The 16,087-nt window shown below is 50.7% G+C and overlaps 1 protein-coding gene across 1 annotated transcript in view; it reads right to left on the bottom strand.

The window, feature by feature from the left end:
- Pnpla1 (patatin like phospholipase domain containing 1) overlaps positions 1–15,506 on the bottom strand; it is a 28,465-nt gene extending 12,959 nt beyond the window's left edge. The window contains 1 exon segment of the mRNA XM_027389064.2: positions 15,302–15,506. Within this exon segment, the coding sequence (XP_027244865.1) occupies positions 15,302–15,506 (205 nt within the window).
- Positions 15,507–16,087: the final 581 nt, after the last annotated feature.

Genomic DNA, 16,087 nt, shown 5'->3' with positions numbered 1-16,087 from the left:
TGGGGGTGAGTGTGTGTGTATAGGGGGTGCAGATGCCCCTCCCTTAGCATGTGCACGTGGAGGCCATGATCTCACGGAACCTGGAGCTCAGGGTCTGCACCTCACCCCCTGGCCTTACAGCCCCAGGATCCTCCACCCCAGGGCTGGTTCCTCAAGCCTGCACAGCAAGCTTATTTTACCCAGAGAACCACCCCCCCACAATCCTGTTTTTATTGTGTGTATGCGCGCACACACGTGCCACAGAATGCTTGTGGAGGTCAAAGGATAACTTCCTGGAGTCAGTTTCTCCTTTCACTATGTGAGTTCCAGGAATTAAACTCAGATTGCCAGACTCTGTAGCAAGACCTTTACCTACTGAACCCTATTGTTAGCCCATATTTCTTTTCTTTTCTTTTCTTTTCTTTCTTTATTTTTTTTTTTGACTGAGTCTCATGTAACCCAGGCTGGCCTTGAACTCACTATGAAGTCACGATGATGGTCTTGAACTCTAGATTCTCCTGCCTCCATCTCTTCAGTGCTAGAATTATAGACCCGAGTCACCATGCCTGTCTAAATACTAATTTATAATTTAAAAAATAGCCTGTGGGGGCTGGAGAGATGGCTCAGCGGTTAAGAGCACTGACTGTTCTTCCAAAGGTCCTGAGTTCAATTCCCAGCAACCACATGGTGTCACAACCACCTTGAATGAGATCCGGTGCCCTCTGCTGCCATGCAGGCAGAAGATTGTATAGATTGTATTCATAATAAATAAATAAAATCTTAAAAAAAAAATAGCCTGTAACCAGGTGCTGGTGGAGGCACACGCCTTTTATTCCAGCACTTGGGAGGCAGAGGCAGATGGATCACAGAGTTCGAGGCTAGCCTGATTAGAGATATACAGAGAAACCTTACCTTGAATAACAGAAAAACAAAAACAAAGCAAAAAAAAAAATGAAAGAAAAAAAAGAAAGCCTTTAAGGGTCCATGAGATGGCTCAATGGTTATGTAAAGTCACTTGCCACCAAGCCTGGCAACCTGAGTTCTATTCTCATGATCCACAAGGTAGAAGGAGAGAACTGACTGCTACAAGGCGTCCGCCCGAGGCTGCGTGTACACACTAATACACTGTATTAGCTACGTTTCTGCGCTGTGAGAAATCAACACATGAAAGGAAGGCTTTGCTTGGACTCAGGGTGGAGGGGTGACAGTCTGTCAATGACAGGGAAACGTGGCAGCAAGCAGCAGGAATGGCGGCTGGGCCAGAGCAGAGAGCAGAGACAGAGCTCAGGCTTTTGAAACCTCACAGCTTATCCCCATGATACAGGTCCTCCAGCAAGGCTCCGTTACACCTCCTGAACTTACCCAAGCAGTTCAAACAACCTGGGACCAAGTATTCAAACTTCTGGGCCTATGGGGGACCAGATTCTCACTCAAACACACACAAACACACCACACACACACACACACCACACTCACACAACACACAACACACAACACACACAACACACACACACAATTTTAGAGAATAGCCTGCTACAGGACTGGAGAGATGGCTCAGAGGTTAAGAGCACTGGCTGCTCTTCCAGAGGACCCAGGTTCAATTCCCAGCACCCACATAGTGACTCACAACCATCTGTAACTCCAGGGCACCCAACGCCCTCTGCTGACCTCTGTGGGTATTGCTTGCACATGGTGCATAGACATGCATGTAAACACCCCTAAAACATGGATTAAAATATAACAGGAGGAACAACCCACGCCAAGTTCTCTGCCCAAGCCCTGGATTCTTCTCTTTAGGACAAATTCCTAGAAGCGGGAATGCGAGGCCAAAGGTCTGCATGTCTCAAGCATAAAGTGCTTTTTAAACTGTGGCTTCAGAACTAGAACAGATTCATTCTGAGTCCACGCCCACCCACCCAATAGGGAGGGGTGTCTCAGGGATGAACAGCAGCGGAGAGAATGAAAATAGTATTGACATTTCCCAGGTCTTTACATCTGAAAACGGTTCCGTCTGGGAATCAGCTGTGTGCCGCTCAGACACACAGCCAGGGACAGAGGGGGCGGCTGTCTGGTTTCTCTCAGCCTGACGTTTGGTTCAAAATTCTTCCTTGCTGCTCAGAGTCCGTCCTCGGGACAGACTGTCTGCCCCTCCTCTCTCACTCTCTCTATCCTTTTGGTGATGGGAAGACAGAGGGAAATTAACCCTGTTGAACAAGTCTCCTGTGGTGGAGAATCGAGCACCCGCAGATGTGATGGCTCATGCCTGTCACCCCAGAGCTCAAGAGGTAGAAGCAGGAGGGCTGTTCTCCAGCTGTACTCACATGGTGAGACACTGTCCCAGACAGTGAGAGAAGCGAGAGGGGGACAGGGAGGGGGAGGTAGGGAGGGGGAGGGGGAGGGGGAAGGAGAGGGAGAGGGAGAGGGAGAGAATGGATTAAACACCACCACCACTGCTAGGTTCGGAGCCTTAATTTTATTTATTTATTTATTTATTTTTTGGTTTTGGTTTTGGTTTTGGTGTTTCAAGACAGAGTTTTTCAGTGTAGTTCTGCTATCTTGGAACTTATTGTCTCACACACACACACACACACACACACACACACACACACACACACTACTTTATTGAGTTATGAGATAATTTGGAAGCTCCCTGCATCCAGTATGCACTCAATATTGGATTTGCCAGGAATTGCACATGGCCAGGGACCAGGATTCCACTGAACACGGCAGTACTCCTTCCCAAGATCCTTAATAGATGTAACAGAGTAGGGGCTGGAGAGGTGACTCAGTGCTTAAGAGCACTGGCTGCTCTTCCAGAGGACCCAGGTTCAATTCCCAGCACCCACAAGGTGGCTCACACTGCCTGGAACTGCAGTTCCAGGGGATCTGATTCCCCCTTCTGGCCTCCATGGGCGCTTCACACGTGTGGTGCACAGACACACATGCAGACAAAACACCCGTACAGGTGAAAACAAGTACATTTAAAATAAAATAAAAAAATACATGGACACAGTAAAAACATGGGGTGTGCCCACAGTGTGCCGAGGTTCAGGGCCAATCTGGCAACATGTTTTTTTTTATGGGGGAGAGCTAGAGGCTCAGTTTGAAAAAAAATCAGGGGCTAGAAAAATCACTGATGGGGAAGAAAAGAGATAATTTGATGCATGTGTATGTTATTTGATTAAGTGGGAAATATTTATCACCTTCCCAAGAGAGAACAGGTCTTATCAATCCTTAGTATTCCATACAGTGTCTGGAATCCAGACAGACACTATTAACTGAATGGATAATGAACAAATTAGTGAACTCCAGAAATCAAGAAGGGACACTGAGGCCCAAGGAGACAAGTAGCTATTCAAGACAACCCAAAGAGTTAAAGGTTAGGCCTGTCTTCATTCCCCCACACAGAGGGGCGGGGGCACTGGAGGCAGGCCCTTTAAGTGGCTGGATCCTGTTCCGGGATGTGCAAGAATTAGGCCTGCTGTGTGGGATGGATACAGGGTGGAGGATGGGTTTGCACACAAATACTCATGCACCCAGTCTCAGTGGACTGGTAACCTAGCAACTGCCTCCATCCTAGCCAATCACGGTTGGCCAGCCAGCTCTCCCTTCTATTGAGATGACTGCTCAGGGGAAGATGAGGTGAGGTGGTCTCTGGGGAGGCATGGGTGAGCAGATTCCCAGTGAAGCCCCGGCAAGGCTCTGAATCCCTGCAAACCTGAGACTCCTGGCTGGCTCCAAACTGCAGGCAGAAATCCCAGCTGTGTTTCCCCATGAGTCTATCTCGATACCTAACCACATTCTAATAATAACTGCTGTTATTGTCTTAATGAAAGCAGTTCACCCAAACAGGGCTTCCCATCTCTAGTCTGTTTCTCTTCATACTGACAGCTAGACCCTAGGGGCGGTGACCCTGGTTGATGCAACACACACTGAAAAGGCATCTTGCTTTAAAGCCACACTGATGCCGATGGGAGCCAGGGGTGGGGGGGCGACCCTCTGGTTCGGCCAATTTCCAGAGAGAGGCAGCTTCATGCCAGGCAAATCTAAAGTGGAAATTTAGTATATGAAACAACTAAACATGCGGCTGGCAAGGGTTGAAGACAATCGATCTTGAAGCCTGTGAGACTGCCTGGCGCCATCTTAGGCAGGAAACCCCTCAAAATTCCTGGAAATGTGTGCAGGATTCTAAGATCCTGGGTCAAAAATACTAGTTTCAGGGAGAACGGATCAGGGGGTGACATGCATGGCAGGAAGCAACGGGACGCCCAGTTTGGGCCCCAGAACCGCCCAAAAGCTGAGTGTACTGATGGGCACACATGTAAGCCCAGTGCCTGCCAGGGCGGGCTCAGCCAGGTCCCTGAGGCTCACTAGCCGGCTGGTTAGCCCTCACGGGAAAGCCCCAGTTCTCTGTGTGAGAGACTTAAAAACCAGGTGGATGGCTCTTGAGGAAAGACATCTGAGGTTGACTTCTGAACACCGCCCCCCCCCAGATGCATGTGCCCCTGCACACGTATGACACACACACATACACAGATGCATGTGCCCCTGCACACATATGACACACACACACACAGATGCATGTGCCCCTGAACACGTATGACACACACACACACACACACACACACACACACACACACACACACAGATGCATGTGCCCCTGCACACGTATGCACTGACAGGCAGGCCCTCATACGCAAACACCAGCCCAGCCCCCATCGCCTGTTTTTACAGGTAGGAACTGCAGCCTGGGAGAAGGTTGCAGTTGATTGGATGGCCGGATGGACGGACAGGTGGCTAAGCGGTTGGTGGGGAGATGGATGAGTGGGTGATGTGTGGGGTGGACACACGCTCCAATCCGCACACCGCATGTGAGCAGGGTTAGACCTTACAGGAGAACACACACCCTCCAGCTCTGCTGTGGACATGCTCAGGCAGAAGCAAAAGCTCTGACCTGTTCAGCACTATGACAAAGCAAGACAAAAGCATCGCTTCCGGGGTGGTGAAAACACGCAGTGCAGACCCTTTCCTCTTCTAGAAAGCTGAGTTTAAAAGCTTACATTGGGGCAGCATGACTGTTTAGCAGGTCCAGGACCCAGGACCCATATGGTGGCAGGAGATGCCTACATGTTGTCCTCTGACACACACACACACACACACACACACACACACACACACACACACACCACACAATTCTTAAAAATCATGCTTAGTAGAATTTTGTTTAAAAAGCTTATACTGGGGGGCTGGAGAGACGGCTCAGAGATTAAGAACATTGACTACTCTTTCAGAGGTCCCGAGTTCAAGTCCCAGCAACCACACGATGGCTCACAACCATCTATAATGAGATCTAGTGTCATCTTCTGGTCTGCAGGCAAACACGCAGACAGAATACTATACATAGTAAATGAAATAAATCTCAAAAAAGTGTGCACCATATAAAGCTTATGCTGGTGTGAGACAGAACGGAATGACTTAGGGTAGCGCCAGAGCAGGGGTGAGGGCAGTGTGCAGATCGCAGAGGGGAGGAGAGGAGGAGCTGGGAAAGACGGCGTTTGTACCTCAGGAGAACATATCTCCAGAGAGCAGAGCAGGTCAGCCTAGGCGTGGGGCTCAGTGCAGGCACTACCCAGGCCTCCGAAAGCCCAGGACACCACAGATGTCCCTCCCCAGCCAACACAGCCTGATGACTGTTGGCTCTTTGGCCCCAGACTTGGTCTCAGGCAGGGGACAGTTTCCCTATTCTTTTTCATTTTGGTGGTGCTGGGGTTGGCCCTCTGCACTCTAGACAAACACCCTGTCATTTTATGACACCCAGAAACCATCATTGCCAGAGACTGCTCCCATCATCTCCTGTCCCTCAGCTGTGGATTTCCATTCCTTGACTACATGTGGGGTCTCCTGAAAGCAAGCCCACATTTCCCAGCCTCCTTTGCTAGCAGGCAAGGCTATGTGACTAAGTTCTGACCCATAGATGAAGGCTAAGGAGATATGTGTCACCCCCAAGTCCCACTCCAGAGTGAAGGGGTGTGCCTGGCTCCTCTTCTGACTAGATGCAGTGTGGACATGGCCATGGCAGGAGATGACACCTGCGTGTACCTTGATGGTGCTTTTGGACTCTTGGGAACGGGCTTGGGGTTTATTGAGAATGCCACACAGACCTTCGGGGACTTAGAACCCGAGCTGTAGAGCAGGCCTCTTGTGCCACCTCCAATCAGTACAGTTCTCCCAACATCCTCCTGGGTTTCCAGATGGCTCAAGAGCTCTGACTCCAAGAGGGCACCATGCCAACAGGGAGGCTGAGTCTCTTCCACTCTCTCACAGAAAGATGACATCTGGGACCAGAGTGGAGCGGGATGGAGAGTGAGTGGATCTTGGGGTTACACCAGCTTTGGCCTGAAGCCTTTTCCCTTCTTGCTAAACTCCACGTAGAAAAGCCACATGAAAGCGAGCCCTGGAGTGAGTCCCCCAACTGCAGGGACTTCTGCAGCTCCTGTTCTCGGGGCTGGCAAACTGCTGTGACCCTGATCAGCATTCCATGGGGATTCTCGGCTCTGCTGTCACCTATCTGAGAGCAGGCCAGGGGCAGCAAGAACTGAGTGCCTGGTCATGCTGTGCTGGGGATCGAACTCACCTCCTGCCTGTGGGGTAAGCAGTCTACTGCCTGAGCCGCATCTCCAGCCCTAAAAGCCTTCAACAGTAACAAAGCAATGTGAGGGCTGAGGCCATGCCCTTGGCCATTGCTGCAATTAAATAGCGAGGATTTGGGGGTTTGTAACATCATCCTATATAAGGAGCTCAATCTTCCATGTTAAAACTCTTCTTTAAATGGACAGGAATGTTCACAGATGTGCTCTTCACCATAGTCAAAGTAAAAACAATCCATATGGCCGTCATCAAGTGAATGGCTAAGTAGAAATGCTAGCTATATCTACTCAGTAGAATACTATGCAACCATTAAAACACACACACACACCACACACACACACCACACACACACCACAGACACACACACACACACACACACACACACACACACACACACACACACACACACACACACACACACACACACACACACACACACACACACACACACACACACACACACACACACACCACACACACACCACACACACACACACACACACACACACACCACACACACACACACACACACACACACACACACACACACACACACACACACACACACACACACACACACACACACACACACACACACACACACAACTGGTCATGTCACACCATGCTGAGGGAAAGACGCTGGATGTAAATTAGTACATACATTTGCATGTCTCCTTTCATGTTAAATGTGAACAATCATATTATGTTAAATGTGCTCATTTGAAGACATGAAAGTGGTAACAGCGATCTCTGGGGTCTTGGGGGAACAGAGGGATTGAGGAGAAGCTTCCTTTGGGGGGTAATTAAATGTTCTGACATTGACTGTGGGGCTTGTCGAATAACTGATTAACCAAACAAATGTTCAGTGCAGTGAGCTGCACAGTAAGTAAACTACATGTCAATAAAGCTGAAGGCTTTGTTTGTTATTGGTGTGGGGAAGGTAAAAGGAGAAAAAACAAACAAACAAACAAACAAACAAACAAAAAACCTGCTGGAGGCTTTGGGCCACACAGGCAGCTTCTCAAAGCGGGGTGGCCTGAGTCTGGGCTAAAGAAAAGTGCCTTAGCCCTGAACAGCCTTCTGTATTGTGGCTCACAGATGAGAGAGAGAGAGAGAGAGAGAGAGAGAGAGAGAGAGAGAGAGAGAGAGAGAGAGAGAGAGAGAGAGAGAGAGAGAGAGGTGTGAATACAGCCTGTGCTACTGCAGGGATTTTTTTTTTTTTTTTGAGACTGATGTAACAGGGTACCAGACCTTAGCACAACTGACTTCATGATATTAGTATCATTCATGCTGTCAAACTCCATACTTAGAGCAACCATCGGCCAAAACTAAAACAAAAGCCTAATCCATCAAAGTCCAGAGTTCTGGGAAAAATCTTTAAATGCACTAGCCTTGCTTTTTAGCTTCTGCTTTCTGGCTAACTGTTCTTGTTAACTGAAGTATTTCAACCCAGGACATGGTTTTTGTGCTTAGAAGCTGACCCTGAGAAAGGCCCAGGGCTACACTGGGATCCCAAACACCCAGTGTAGTCCCCAGCTAGCTTCTGTTATTGGCCTAAACCCATGTCCGAGCAGTCTTCTCTGGTGAACACCCCACAACAGTCCCCCAAAGCCAGGCTGGCTTCAAATGCACTAGGGAGCAGAGGCTACCCTTGAGCTCCCGATGCTCCTGCCTCCAATCCTGGGACTATAGGTGTGCCACACCATGCCAAGCTTTTCTCTTACTTTTTCTTTGCAGAAACTGGGTCAGAACACCAACACGCCTTTCTTCCTTTTACAAAGTTGGCGGGGGAGGGTCACTGGACTCCTCCTCGGGGTCTCTCCTTCTACCGCGTCCTTCTGGAGGTAGAACTCTGGTCATCAGGGCACACCTTACCGCCTGAGTCACCTCTCCAGCCCATCTCATCTTTCTTACTGTGGTTTTGACCCATGTCAGTCATAGGTCACCTCAGTCCACGTGCTCAGTAACTCGGGGGACACCAGCTGGGTGGCCCCTGCTTGGGCCTCCCCCTCAGCCGACTTTCCTCAGCTTGACTGTTCCCGCCTGAAAGGCCCCTGTGAAGTGAAGCTGTGATGTCAGGTGGCCTGTGACACCCATCTTCTGGACACACAGGTTCCTCCACTTTGTCACTCTGTCCTGCCCAGCCTGTCTCTGCTGGCCTGCTCCCACTCACCTCGGAAGCACCGGCTGCTCCCTCAGGCAGTCCTGACTGGAAGAGCTGGCCTCACTGTCTTTCTAGGACCCAGGTGCCATTTCCTTTCATGTTAGAACTACAAAGAGGAAAGCCAGGCGTGGTGAAACTGTGGTCTCAGAACTTGGAGGTGCAGACAGGAGGAACATGAGTTCAAGGCTAGCCTTGGCTACATGGAGGCCAGACTGGAGAGTGAGAAAGACAGAAAAGAAGCTCAGACAGTAGGAGGGAGGCTGGCCACGGCCTTTCGGGTGGAGATTTCTCTCTGTTGTAGCAGCTGGAGGGGCTGGGGCTGCCAGACCACTAAATCTTTATACTTTGATAAGAAAAAGAAATTATTTGCAGGGAGAGTGGGGGCTGGAGAGAGCAATGCCTGCTCTTCCAGAGGACCCAGGTTCAATTCCCAGCACCCACATGGTGGCTCACTATTGTGTGGAACTCCTGTTCCAGGGGATCCAACACCCTCACGCAGACACACTCACGCAGGCAAAACACCAATGTACATAAAATACAAATAAACTTTTAAAAATAAATTTTTGGGGGGTTGGCGAGATGGGATTCCATGAGTGAAGGTGCTTGGGGCTAAGCCTGAAGACCTGAGTTTGATCCCTGGAACCCACGTGGCTGTCCTCTGACCTCCACAGGATGCCATGGTGCACCTCCAACCCCCTACCTCCCGCCACACACCCACACGCCACACACCCACGCATGCACACACACACACACACACACACACACACACACACACACACACATAAAGGGATGAATAAATGAAATTTAAAATACACTATAAAGAAACTATTTTCAAAATACAGGGAATTCGGCTCTGTGAGAATATGCCCCACTTCTGGCCACATCAGAAAATCTGGAACCCCACTGGTTGTCATGGAGACTGCCTCTCCTCAAATAAACTGAATCGTGAATGGTGATGTCATCTCCGATGACAACCAGGCAGGGTGTTAAGTGCTTTTGCGATCTCTTCATACAGGGTGAGGCAAACCCCCATCATAGGGTGGACCTCTGCAACCCCACTTTCCCTGTCATGAAGCGGTGTCTGGTCAGAGAAGCCCTGGATGGAAGCAACTATGAGGAGAGAAGTGTGGCTGGGCTTAAGAATTTGCTTTAAAAAAAAAAAAAAAAAAAAAAAAGGCAGGGCACCAATGGGCTGGCTCAGCAGGTAAGGGCGCTTGCTGCCAAGCCTGATGGCCCAAGTTTGATCCCCAAGACTGTGGGGAGCAGAGGAAGCACTAAGGGAATAGAGCACTAAATGTGTGCTGTTGGCCTGGGAACCGCCATGTCAAGGACCCAATGCCTCAGCCTCACAGGAGATGCAAAGCCTTCTCTAGTCTGTTTGTGGATGTCACTAGTGTGTGCAAAAAATGTCCACCATGGCCTTCTCCCCCTGGCATTTCCAGCCTGAAGACTGCCTCCTTGCAGAGACACAATTAACCTAACTTGCCTCTCTGCCCCTCTGTATATAACAACATGCCTCCTGGTTTATCTGTATGTAATAACCCACCTCCTGGTTTATCTATCTGTATGTAATAACCTGTCTCCTAGTTTATCTGTATGTAATAACCCTGCCTCCTGATTTATCTATCTGTATGTAATAACCTGTCTCCTGGTTTATCTGTATGTAATAACCCGCCTCCTGGTTCATCTGTATGCAATTACCCTGCCTCCTGGTTTATCTGTATGCAATTACCCTGGCTCCATGTTCAACTTTATATAACAAACACTCTGAGCTTCCAAGGTGCTGCTGTTTCTGCATCAGAAAGCCAGCCACCACCACCCTAGCCTCTTCTGTCTTTGAATGTCTGTCATTTCTTCATTCCCTTGATGCCCCTAGTTAGGGCTCCAAGGCCCAAGCTATTAAGGACATGGCATAGGACCTACATGACATAGGAGAGAACCGACCCCTGAGAGCTGTCCTCTGACCACATGCCCAGCCTGGCACTTGGGCACGTGCACATGGACACACACTCATTTAGGCAGGCACATATATGCTACGCACAATAAATAAATGTAATAAAAGTAATTTCAAGCTAGATGGTGGTGGCGCACGCCTTTAATCCCAGCACTTGGGAGGCAGAGGCAGGCGGATCTCTGTGAGTTTGAACCCAGCTTAGTTTAAAGAGTGAGTTCCAGAACAGCCAGGGCTACACAGAGAAACCCTGTCTCAGAAAACAAACAAACAAAAAAAGTAATTTCAAAAAGCGACAGGTCTCCAGTTGTATACACAGAGTGATCACACATAAAATACGAGATAATAAATGCACTTTTATAGCTACTAAGGATGCCTGCCAAATCCCTGAGATCAAGAGCAGCAGGGAAAACACTCAGACCCTCCGATGTCACTGCTGAGTCACCGGGAAATGCCGTGGGAAAGGGAATCCCCTCCCAGCAGTAAAAACCATAGGAACCTTAGAAATAAATCTAGTACAGGAGGCTGAGGCAGGAGAATCACCATGAGCTCCAGGCTAGCCTGGTCTACAGGGTGAGACAAAGTCAAAACAAAGCTCTTAAATCAATAAAGCTGATAAATGACACTGGGTGTCTTTATTGCAGGGCATAATGAGCACAGAGATGGGTTGTATTTATCAAGGGAAGGTATAGTTTTAGATGAAATCTCCTCTTTTCATGTTGGATTGAGGAAAGAGGTTGAGAATAACTGAGGCACAGTTTGAAGGAAAAAGGAGGAGGAGGGGAGAGGAAGGGAGGAGGAGGAGGAGGAGGAGGAGGAGGAGGAGGAGGAGGAAGAGGAGGAGGAGAGGAGGAGAGGAGGAGGAGGGAGGAGAGGAGGAGGAGGAGGAGAAGAAGGAGGGAGGAGGAGGAGGAGGAGGAGGAGGAGGAGGAGGAGGAGGAGGAGGAGGGAAGCAACTCCATGGGCAACAGACAGGCACATGGAGCACAGACATACATGCAGGCCAAACTCTCACACACATAAAAATAAAAATAAATACATCACTTTAAAAGATGTCTTGAAAATGCAGGCCATGTTGGCACATGTGTGAGCGCGTGTGTGTGTGTGTGTGTGTGTGTGTGTGTGTGTGTATGCTTGAAATTCATGACTGGAGAGGCAGAGGCAGGAGGATTCCTGGTACTCCTTGGCCAGGCAGTCTAGGCTAATTGGTGAGTTCCAGGCCACTGAGAGACTAACTCAGTGGAGGAAGACAATGTTTCTGAGTGTAGCACCCAAGGCTGTTCTCTGGCCTCCACATGTGGGAGCAGACAGACAGACAGACAGACTCTCTCTCTCTCTCTCTCTCTCTCTCTCTCTCTCTCTCTCTCTCTCTCTGTCTCTCTCTCCTGTATGTTTCTAGGGATTAGACTATACAGTCACTCAAGCGAATCCTCTAGCACGGCACGTAAGAGCCCATGACAGGCTCATCTTGAGCCTAGAAGGGCTTGCAGGCATTATGGGCATGCCAGACACAGCCAGCCTGCTCACTGCGGCACTGCTGACAACCGCAGGACTTGGGGAGTCCGTCAGCAAAGCAATGAGCAGGGGTCTGGCATCCATGGCACATGGGGTCTGGCGTCCATGGCACATGGGGACTGGGGTCCAGGCCCCCACTGAGCTTCCGATAACGGGTCAGCACCCTAATCACTCACTTGTCCTTCTGCACATAAAATGCTCTTCTTTCTTTACAAAATTTTGTTTTTGGTGCTTTGCTCGTTTTGTTTTAATACATGGTCTCTCTACATTGGCCAAGCTGGTCCTAGAACTCTACATAGATCTGCCTGCCTCTGCCTCCCATGTGCTAGGATTAAAGCTGGGTGCCATTATGCCCAGGCCCAGGATATTTTCTAGACCATCCTCTCACAGCATCAGGAGGTCTGTGTAAAAGCTCTCCTCCCCTCATTGTTAACCCTCAGTCACAGAGACAGCACCCACAGGAGCAGCACACACTGGCACACATCCACGGGAGCAGCGTCTGCGGGAACAGCATTCCACCACGGGAGCAGCGTCTGCGGGAACAGCATGCCACCACAGGAGCAGCGTCTGCAGGAACAGCATGCCACCACAGGAGCAGCGTCTGCAGGAACAGCATGCCACCATGGGAGCAGCGTCCAGGGGAGTCCACTCTACTCAGCAGTGACATGGTTTAAAGCATTAAAGTGCCCACTCTGGCCAGACTAGGTTCAGGTTGCACCTTCCCAAGCACTGTTTGTATTACTTCAGGCAAGCTGTCTAAGTGTCCTGTGACTCAGTTTCCTCCTTTGTGTCTTGAGAGATAATAGTTTTCACCTCAGCAGGGGTTGTGAGGTCTGGATGAGTTAATATGTTAACACTCAGAATGGAGTCTGGTACAAAGGACATTCTGCTTATCAGGAAATCACAGAGCTGAGCTGGATTGGTGGGCACGCCTGACCCCCGCTTACACCCTGCCTTGATCCCTCACAGAGGCTTCTTCACTACCTCCTTCCATTCCCGGTGGCCTCAGGCTGGCTAAGCAGACTTCTTATTTCCCCAACTGAATAAACTGAATTGATTCTATAGTCTCGCCATAAACTCACTGGGATGATATCTTTCGAGAACATGCTATAAAGGCAGCAGGGACTGAGGCTGGCTTGTGGCTCACTGAATAGAGTGCTTGCCTAGCATGTGCAAAACCCTGGGTTCAATTCCCAGCACTACAAAATGGGCATGGTAATGCATGCCTGTAACCCCTGGGGGAGAAGGCAGGGATCAGCAGAAGTTAGGGTCATCCTCGGCTGCACAGAGTCCAAGGCCAGCCTGTGCTACGTAATACCCGGTCTAAAATAAACCAAAGGGAGGGGGGTATGGAGACCAGTTAAAAAAACAAACGGGGCCGCCTCCTCCCAGGGAGCACTGTCTCCAGGGCAGGGAGTCTGCAACGCTTGGAGAACCCAACTCTGACCCCAGGCCCCTTTCTGAAGGTCTGACATCCTCCTCCCTAGGTGGGAAGGCATTGAGAGTATACCCACAGGGGGCCCCGTGCCTAAGATCTTTGCTCTTCTCTTTGCCCCGGCTTGGGGAGGAAGAGAGTGGATGGGGACTGGCTGCAGATGGGTAAGACTTTTAACTCTATTTTCCCACTGTTTCTTACAAACTCTTAGAAAGAAAGAAGCGCCTTGTACACACGGGGCTTAGTGAGCTATGCCCTCAGAGCCCCTCCCCTCCCCTCCTGGGCAGAGGCCCAGGCAGCAGGGCACTGGGTGCTGCCTCCCCAGAAGTCTAATGCTGACACCAGCTGGTCTCATCAGCTCTACCTTCCAGCACATTCTAAACCCAGTCTCTCACCCTTACACTCATCCCCTACCTGGTTTCTATCTCCAACCCAAGCTGCCCAGCAGCTGGGGATGATTGAAATCCCCAGGCTAGATAGCTGGCAGTTTCCAGCATTTCCAGGCCCCAATCACCAAGCAGTTCACTCCTGTCAGCACAGTTGCTCCCTTGACAACCCCAGGTCAGGGCATCACGGTGATTACGTTGATGGAGGAAACAGAGGCGTAGGATGCTCAGCAACTGGCTATTTTCCTACAGAATGGAGCGCCAGGGCTAGGACTCACACATGTGAGCACCAAGTGGAGCTGGCCACTGAAGTCTCAGGTCACCTGACCGCTCAACCGCTGCCTCTGACCTCCCCTCACTGGGTTCACCTCAGATCCATCACCCCGACGCCCAGAAAGGTTTTTTCTCTCATGTCACTTTACTTTAGGCAACCCCCACTTGGACGCCACCTCCTCAGCATGGCCTCCCTGAACATCTTTTGAACACAGTCCCCTTTTTTCCTTTCACCCCCAGCCGGCTGCTTTGTTCACAGACCCCTGTCCCTTCCCATCACGACAGGAGAGACATCCCTATCTTTCCTTTGTAAAATGTCCTAGAAGTTCAGCTCCACAAGGGCCTGCATCTCAGCCTGGCACTGAGCAGACAGGGGCGGTCCAGCCAGTGCGCTACACTGGTGACCCTGTTGCTCATAGCAGCATAGCACTGAAGCCCCTGACAAAAGCAGGGCAGAGGTGAAACTGCGTCCGGCTTCTGTCCCTGGCTTCTCCAGCCGCTCTTCAAACCTCAGGACTTTCATCTTTCTGGTGGGAATCCCTCCACACTAGGAAGATGAGAAGAACTGCCCTCCCCTGGGTGTTTGCGTTTTAAAACAAGCCTCACCCATGGCAGGACTGAGGGAGGAGAAGGAGGAATGTGTGTGTGAGAGTGTGTGCGCGTGTGAGTACGTGTATGTGTGTGTGAGTCTGTTTGAGAGTGTGAGTGTGAGTGTGAGTGTGTGAGTGTGTTCTGGCTTGGGGCACAGGGCAGCTCACAGGTGAGGGCACCCTGGAAGGTCTCTGCTCACCACTGGGTTCTCTGGTATGCCTCGAGGCCGACCACAATCTACTGAACATCTCATGTCCTATCTGATAGACCTGGCTTTGTCTCCCAAAGCCATTCCAAGGTCGGAAAGTTCTGTTCAGAGGAGTCCCTCCAGCAGCCCCCGTCAGAGGCCCCAGACTTACCCATTTCAATCCCACAGGTGACCAAGGCTGCGATCACTGCGCCAGCTGAAGTCCCTGCAAAGCGATGGGCTGTGTCCAGCATCCTCGGGGCCAGGTCTCGCAGAGCATCCACGACCCCAGCCTGGTAGTAGGAAAGGAACCCGCTCCCAGAGAAGGAGATGGAATGAGGGGTGTCTGGGTCCCCCTTGAACACCTGCTCTTCCATCTTCGGGTCCTCTGGCCTCCCAGAGGGGGAGGCACCCGCACTGGTCTGCCTTGGCTCAGTGTCTCCTTCCCTGCCAGCCGAGAACCTGGAATGAGGCGACTCCACTGGCCCAGCCAGGCACCCACGGGTGGTTCGCCTGGCCACTGCCTGGGCCTGTTTAGCTTGGCTATGAGGCACCCTGAAAGACTGATAAGGGACTCCGGGCCTGAGTAAAAGGTACAGGGCCCTCAGAGTTATGAACAGGGTCCTGGTCCTACAGACCCCATGCTGGCTTCAACGCCTAATTAACTCATGTCGGGCACAGGTTCCTCAGCTCTCTCCACCCATCCTGAGTGCAACAGGAGGGGTGCCTTCCCTGCTCCCTACGGAGGCGGAGGCGGTGCCTCTCAGCCCTCAGCATCCAGTTGCAAAATCTCTGCCAGGGCCTCGCCCTGTGCCTCTCTCACTGACAGGCTGCTGCCGAGACAGAGTTACAAGCCAAACCCCCCGGGGGCCCCTGTGTCCCCCTAAACCCCGACTTTCAAAGGGGAGGAGTAACTTCCACCTGTGCCCCACCCCCCTCCCCAGACTGGAAATATTCT

The sequence above is a fragment of the Cricetulus griseus genome (assembly GCF_003668045.3).
Source record: "Cricetulus griseus strain 17A/GY chromosome 1 unlocalized genomic scaffold, alternate assembly CriGri-PICRH-1.0 chr1_0, whole genome shotgun sequence".
Taxonomy (NCBI): Eukaryota; Metazoa; Chordata; class Mammalia; order Rodentia; family Cricetidae; genus Cricetulus; species Cricetulus griseus.
This window is presented reverse-complemented; position numbering and strand designations above follow the sequence as displayed.